Raw genomic sequence first — 8,560 nt, forward strand, 5'->3', positions numbered from 1 at the left:
TCTAACATACACAGCTCATCATGCCTCGACTTAAATGCATTCGCTATTCCTACGCTCACGACTCTCTATTCAAAAAATCTTCTCCTCATTCTTCTTGCTCATCATACTTCAACTTAAATGCATTCACTGTACCTGCACTCACCACATTCAGCTAATGCATTCCAATCACCTACCACTCTCTATGAAAAACATCTACTCCTCTGCCTTGCGCATATAAAATCTACCTTGCTCATACTCATTTTATACAGCTTCCAGGGATGGCCTCTCATTCTCCCGGTCTTTAGATATTCTACGAAAAATCTCATCCACGTAAATCTGGCAATTACCCCTTACCAACATATACGTCTCGATTATGTCTTCCCTCTTCCTTCTATCCACTAGGCTCTGCAATTTGCATTCTCTCAATCTGTCCTCATATTTCACATTCTAAAGACCAGAAACCAACTTAGTAAATCGTCTCAGAACCCACTCCAACATATCATCCTTTTGAAAACGTGGCGACCAAATCAGTGCAGAGTAGTCTATATGCGACTGATCAAAGCCTTGTAAAATGGAATCAGAGAATCATTACTTCTATACTTCAGTTTTCTCCTCATCATTCCTATAATACACTGTGTTGTCCTCACAATTTTTAGCAAAATGTCCACGAAATTTCAAGTCCCTCCTATCCCCAGATCTTTCATCTCCTCCATCGTCTCTAAAATATCTCCGCAAATCCTATGCTCTTAAGAGCCGAACATTTATAGAAATATTATTTTCATTATGAGTTAAATTTTTTTGGAGTAAAAATGAGCTAATTTTTAATCATTCATGCATTTATTACCATATGTGGACAAAGAGCTAAATAATCTGGAAACCCAATTCTAGAGACCAAACATGAACTTTTTCAAGCTCCTTCAGAACTCTGATAAGCAGGATGGTTTCATACCAAGCGAGCGATGAAAGATCCGCCACAATCCATAAGACAATGGGATATGATTTCTCCATCCGCCTCACGTGGATGATGTCACTGCTCACCGAACTGTTTGGATGGATAGATTCAACCAACAACGCGCGTTTGCCGTGCTTCTTCATGACGCATAAAGGTTTCATGAAAACCAATGCTTGTTTCGTTAATTGCGTTCTCCCTCCCTCCCTCCCTCCCTCCTCTCTCTCTCTCTCTCTCTCTCTCTCTCGCTCTCCATTTCAGAGATTTTACCTTGAAAAATCGAGAATCTGTTGTGTTATTTTTATTTCTTAAAAACCAATTTTAAATCGACATGTGGCAAAGTAGTCTTTTGCACAATCCTATAACGATGTGTAGCTCTGGACTACGATATCAGGAGGTTTTAAAAAAAAAAAATCTCGCATTGAAAATTTTCAACATCTGCTATGATGACACAACCTTTTACCACATTCTTGAAGTAGCAAAAAAAAAAAAAAAAAAGAAAGAAAAGAAAGTAACGTTTAGATTTTAGAACGGCGTTCTGAATCAGTTTAAATCCTTATTGTACGATTGATTTCACGACTAGAAATGCTACTTTGCAAAAAAAAAAAAAAAAGTATGAAATTGCCTTTTAAAAATAGCCTCTAGATTTTGAGCAAATTTTAAATTACTGAACTACTTTCTTGAACATATTTAAATCCGCAGAATTGACTACATTTAACAAAATCCTTTACATTACATAAAAAAAAATAATTTTCTAACGATATCACCACGGGTTCTCAGCAAATCTTTAGGATGATGCAAAGGTAAGCTATCAGCTGTTTCGAATAGATGCCAATAATTCGATATTAACCGCCACAACAAACATCGAGAGATATGACAAACCAGTTGCGTCCAGACAACCGATTAAGGAGTTCAGCAGTGACGTGAACTAACAATTCCTTTCCAATCTTAATGCTCATCGTTTATTGCATATAAACACCGACTGCAAAAGGAATAACTGAATGAGAATAAGAACGAAACTGACAACCTTGATTTTTGATGATCATGCGTGTCAGCACGTTCTCCCCTGCACTACCCCTTACTGTGTCGGAGGGGACACTTCAGCTCGGCGATGAAAGGTGTCGTTATTCCAGTACAGAACGCTTATCGGACACACCCAAGGAGTGATAATTCGTCCCTTTAGTGACCGATTATGATTACCGAGGGCCTACGTGCGTGTTGGCACCGGTGGAAGACCTTATGTGGAAATAGATGGTGGGAGGAGCTGATGAGGGGGGGGGGCTTTGGCTTCTTTCCCACATTGGCGTTTCTTAGGTCACTCTCAAGCTTCAGTTCAGGAGTTCGCAGGGCGCCAGCAAGGCAAGTGTGATCGGCGACAGGGCGAAGCATCCGGTTCGAAATCATGCCTATTGTGGCAAAAAGTTTTTGTACTCCGGAGCTTACGAGACAACGGGGCACCCCTGCCGAGAGATTACAGAAGACTGTCGGCGCGGTCGCGTCTGTGGCTTATTTCCTGTGCACTTTGCCGACGGACAAAGCGGAGACTGTCCTTAGAAGCTCCAATATGTCAAAGCACTCAGATTTCAGCTAATTACTGCTATTCTTCTAAGTGGTATCGACGACAACCCCACTGACGACCCTTGCTGTTCTGCCAAGTCCCTATAAAAGCCACAAGTTTTCTATCTTGACCATTTCTCATTCGTACCTGGCTGTCGGAATGGTTTCTGAGAGGAAAGTGTGAAAAAGACTTCATTTGTCACTGGACTGTCCATTAACACCTGAGAGAAGACAAGTAGACTTATTTTCAAGATATCTCGCAGTGACTTGGGGTAAGTCTTTCTGAGGTGCTATAATGCTGAATTAGTGCACCTGAATTTTGGTATTTCTGAATGTAGATGCTTTTACGTTTTACTTTTTTCATCATTTAATCAATCATTATAATACTAAATAATAAAGATTAAACGGAACATTGCTCATATTCATTCTTGACTGATAATTAATATGCGTAATAACCGTTCTGGAAAAGTATTTAATAGCATCATCTTCGTCAACAAAATATCCCCCTCAAAGAAAAAAAACTTTGAGTTAAAAAATTAACTTAATTAGCGTTAAGAGGAGATTCAAAAATTTTCATCGGTCTGCACATTTTAGAATTGACTTGATAGGCAAAATTTAGACTTAATAGCAATAATTTTTAGATAACTGGAGCAAGCAGGGGGGGGGGGAATATTGCCAAACTAGTGTGAACCTAAAACACAAGTTCATACATTTATGGCATTTCCAGGAGTGTTTTGGACATTTTCAATCGCAATTTTTAGAATTTGTTAATAGTATTTTTTTTTTTTTCAGAAGGGACGGATATGATATCAAGAATTATTTTTACGTTAATATCATTTGAATTTTCATAATATACAGTTTTGTATTGTTCCTTTTTATCTCTTTGTTTCTAAATTTTTTGTGTATTTAACAGAAGCCCTAACTCTTTGAAGTCTGATTTTTGAAGGAAAAGTCTGCAGTTTAATTTCGAAAGTTTATTACTGAGGGTGTAACAAAAAGGATGACTGTGTGGAAAAAACGAAATTTGATTCTCATGATCTGCAAGTAGAAAAGTATCCAATTACAGTCATAGAAATGAAATATGCCATCATTATAATGGTATTTTTGATTCCATTATCAAATATGATAAGGGAATCAGAAAACCAATTTGCATAAAGTTTTGTCTACTGTATATTCAGCTCGGCTAATACGAGACTCGGATAAAATGGGTATTGGTTATATTATTTTTCGTTCTGCAACTGTTTGCCCGTGAGATGCGTAGGAAGATCTTCCATTTGAGGCTCACATTCTTGATTCAATGTGCTTCTGAGCAGCTAAAATTGAGTGCGCCTTTATTGGTGAAAATACGAGTAATAATATTGGTGATAAACGAATGGCTGGCAGTACCGTTGTTCAACGACAGAAATGCAGGTACTTATTTTTTTCCCTTCCAAACGTAACAGAATCGAGCAAAATTAATAAAAATTATTATTATTATTATTATTAAGAGAGATCTCCAGGGAGTCAGGGCCTCATCGAGGGAGGCCACATACTACAAGCACCAGCATTCACTCTTGCATTTACAACATCCAATGGCAATCCATTCCAATTACGAACACCACCCTCTGAGAGAAAAATCTAACCCTCACCCCCATTCTTAGCGGCATTCATTCTCAGCTTCCCTGTTGTCTTTTCTTAACATCCATAAAATGAAAAATTCCATCAACTGAAATCCTGTATGATTTCAATATACCTTTGCCAATTTTTTAACTCACTTAAGACTCAAACAATGAGCTAATTTGAAGATATTATAATGTGATATAATCTTAGAATGGACTAATTCGCTTAAAAACCATGAATTACACATGAATAACTTTTTTTAATTTTATTAATTATTTGTAGGTAGTCTATCTGATAGTTTCACTGAAAATGAGTTAAAATTATGAACACTGTTATAATAATAAATTAATTAGAGTGACTCATCTACAGTCCAAAAATGACGGTAAGTGCATGTGATTCAAATTAAAGAAATTACACGATATGTTGAACAAGTTAAATTAGTAATGTTTTGACTACTTGTTTTATATGTTTGGCGCCATGGATTATTTAAATCATTTGATGAATATTTTTCTTTTTCATTTTTTTTTCCTTTTCTACTTTCTATTCGTTAGTGATGTGCTTGGCCCATTCTTGGATAAACGAAAGACACTTCAAGGAAAAATTTCCGCTCATCAATCAACGTATCTTTAGTACTAAACGAGCAAAACTACTCCCAAAACTTTCATTCACCTAATATTTATACGAACATGCATCCTTCGTATGTACTTTTCCATCTTTTACAACCACTATCATAACAGATTAGTGTGTACCTAGCAATAAATCACAGAAGAGATCTCATGAAGGACAAACGTTCTAACGACCAAGAGCCTGTCATCGGTCGGTGTGTTAAAAGTCATATAACATTTCAAGCAGTTTCGGGTTTAATGGCTGTGGTAACCCGAGATTATTTGTATCAATTGATAATAATACTCAAAAAAAGAAATCTATGGTGAATGCTTAATTTGTCTAATTATGTTCTATATATAATTCGCACAGTTCCAACTCTTGTACATAGTTGGCAGGGAGTGGCTCAATAAATGATTCTATTCTCGTAATAAGAAGACTACCAACTCCAATCAGGATGCTGTGGTTGGCTGGTCAAGTGTCTGTTTCCTCATCTTACAGATATTAGATAACCCCAGATGACAGATCGCGTTACAGGATGAATAAAATGTCTTGACCTCACCATCTGATAAATGCGCCCTCCCCCTCTGACCTAGACCTACTTACTGTAGCTACCCCACCACGTCCTATAGCACGCCAAGCATTTAGTAAGATCAGCGACTCAACACAAGTCCATTGTTAGATGCACTCCGTACAGTGAAAGAAGTCATTCTAAGTAATTAACGCATATGATTTAAAATAGCTTACGCAGTGACATCTTAAATCAATGCTGTTTCAAGCCAGAATGTTTTTATATACCAATCACAGTCTAGACACATTTTATTTATTTACAAATGGGACTCACAACACAGTATTACACATGCTATCAATGGATCCTCTTCAACTAGAGTTAGCCCTTGACATATAAAAGAGGGCCTGAGTGCTCCAATAAATATCTACGCAATAAATAATTCTGTCTTTCTAGCACTAGAATAACAGAAGCTCAATAACTCATTTTAATAAATGGCTATAATGGTCGTATATGTGGCAGTAATGAGAAAATGAATTGTCTTCGGGCGATCCATTTTCTCATTAAATTTCCTCTATACATGAAGTACACGAATGATATATTGAGCTACGTAATCCAATAGAATGAGCTGCTACCAAAACATATCTGAAAACATTTAGTTAACGGTGCGTTAAATCACTGAACTGCGTATCATCAGACTGAAGGCACACAAGAGATTTAAAAATTTTTGTGCGCTGTCAGAGCGACTAACAACATAAAATTCTGAATATCGTTTTTTAAAATTTTGCTCAATAGTAAACACTGATGAAATAACACACGAAACGAGGAAGATATATCCTGAGTATTAGTAACAGTAACCAAACTTTTCAGATATTGCCACTCTTTTCAACAGAAACATGTTGATAGATAGATGGGGGAAAAACACTATTTTAGTTACATATTTTAAAAAAGAATTATATCTAGATCAATTTGAAAGCTGCAATAATTTTGTTCTAGAAAGCACATAATAACTGCGATAAACATTTAAGTTTCTATAATAAATATAAAATGATTGCAAAGATCAGTATATCGTTTCTGAGGATGGTTTTATTTTCATTGAGAGTTACAATGATGTTTCAAAAGACCTTCAACACGGGACTAAATAGAGTTCTTCGCTCTCCCATTGATTATTCACAAAAGAGGGCACTAGTTGTTATGTTTCTGCTAATACGATTGGTATTTTTTAGAGGTACTTGCCAGAGAATTTCAGTATGTACTACACATAGAAACAAGAATAAATTTCTCAAGCAATCATGAAGTTAACGGCGCATTTTAAAGTACTCACATGCTGTGCATTATTACAGAATAAATGCACCTCAGCAAGTTTTTATATTTAATATGAGATATTGAGCTCCTATATTGTTTTCATAGCCATAAAATAGATTAAAATATAAATAAAATAAAAATATACAGTCGAAATATATATATATATATATATATATATATATATATATATATATATATATATATAGTGCATAGTACATTTTTGCTAAGATTTCTTGTTAGAATTGTAGATATATTAATTTTCAAAGTACATATAATATCTTCGGACAATCTGTGAACAGAAACTATTTTTGTTTCTTAGGACTTAATGGCTGTGGCAGTTTATTTAGTGATTTTGGTAATTTTCTGCGGCACATCCACCTATGCTACCAACTCCTTTCTTCCCGTGGAGGCTGACGCAGCAGATTCAGGAAGAATTTCTGATCTGGCAAGGCTACCCAGATCAAGAGGCTCCAGGCTACAACTCGTCAATACTCGATTCATTAAGAAACCAAGAAAGAAACACCTTGATCCAGAGTTCTTAAAGGAACTCCTAGGAGATTACTTCGACAGCGACTGGATGTCAATAGATCCGCCACTGTCCTCAAAAGATAGTGTACAATCCAGTATTCAATGGGGTGGGTGGGCGTATCAAGATTTACAAGAACAGCTAAGGCAGATAAACTTAACAACAGAGCTAGAAGAATTTGGGGCTAAATGGTTAGTGGAGGATCCACAACGATTGGCATCGCTTGAAAAATGGCTGATCAGAAGAGCATCTTGTCCTGTTCGCTTTGTCTGGGAGGATATTGGCGCTCTTTTCTGGCCAAAATGGATCAAAAGAGGCGAATGCGTTGATCGTAAGGGAACATGTTCTTGGCCTCCAGGGAAACATTGTGTTCCATCTGGTACCGTAACCCTGCACGTGTTACGTTGGTATTGCCGTCCGGTTGGTTCTCGCGGTCGAAGGAGAAGAAGCCGGGAAGGATCTCAGTCTAGACGGGAATGGAAAAAACTTGCAGAGGGAGACGTAACGAAGAATGAACTAAAGTGTCAGTGGATTCGTGTTCCTTATCCGGTCACAAGTGAGTGTGTTTGTACATGCTAAATGAGATGAGCTATCGTAATCCTATGGTCTTCGAATACGACTTCTTGTTTAACTATTAAGAAAATGATGATGACTGAACTTAGCGCTCTAATTTTCATAGAAAATAAGCTGGGCTTTGCAAGCGCTAATAATGACGCCAAAACTAAAACGTATAAAACTAAAACTATTTCGGACAAGGTTTTAGTCTAAAAAAGCTAGTCGCTATAGTTTGATATTCTTGTTGTTAATAAACAGAAACAAGAAAGATGTCTAAATATATCAATACCTGGATTAAAATTTAAAAAAAAAAATTTATTTTTTATGTGTATGCATAGTTTAACATCATCATTATCATTTATGGCTTTTATTTGCATTGAATGCAACCAAAATAACTATGCAGTTTGGGAGAAAAAAAAATAAAAAAAATAAAAAAATAAATAATAATAATAATAATAATAAATTGCATATTTTACTTGGGATCTCAGAAGGGTCTAATTTGGACGCATAAAATAATTAATGGTCAATGTTTTTCACAATGAAAGTGATGTCGATCAACTTTTTTTTTCTTTCTTTTTTTTTTTTTTTTGTAAATACAAACATAACCATAATTATTATATATTTCAATACCCACTTCGACCTAATATGCCATAATCTATTTAAAATTTGATTTAGAATCACATGATATATATATATATATATATATATATATATATATATATATATATATATATATATATATATATATATATATATACGAGGGAGGCTTAAAAGTTCTGATAAACACCTAGAACAAAAAAAAATGATATTAAAGCAACTGATATAACCACAAGAAAGAACATACGAGGATATAAGCATATAAAAACATAAGTTACCTTCATAACCCTTCTACTAGTATTTCAATATGTGACAAACGAACTATGCTAATTTTAATGAATTACATCGTTGAAATTTGAAATAAACTTTTCGTGAATGTGAC

The 8,560-nt window shown here is 35.5% G+C and overlaps 1 protein-coding gene across 1 annotated transcript; it reads left to right on the top strand.

Moving 5' to 3' along the window:
• The first annotated feature begins 2,297 nt into the window (after positions 1–2,297).
• Positions 2,298–8,241, top strand: LOC150097268 (noggin-1-like). Its single transcript, XM_090407353.1, has 2 exons — positions 2,298–2,757; positions 6,820–8,241. The coding sequence occupies exon 2, from the start codon at positions 6,826–6,828 to the stop codon at positions 7,603–7,605; it is 780 nt and encodes a 259-aa protein (XP_090263479.1). The 5' UTR covers positions 2,298–2,757; positions 6,820–6,825; the 3' UTR covers positions 7,606–8,241.
• The last annotated feature ends 319 nt before the right edge of the window (positions 8,242–8,560 follow it).

This window comes from Typopeltis vanoorti, chromosome 17, assembly GCF_054136105.1.
Source record: "Typopeltis vanoorti isolate ZY-2024b chromosome 17, IOZ_Tvanoo_1.0, whole genome shotgun sequence".
NCBI classification, from domain to species: domain Eukaryota; kingdom Metazoa; phylum Arthropoda; class Arachnida; order Uropygi; family Thelyphonidae; genus Typopeltis; species Typopeltis vanoorti.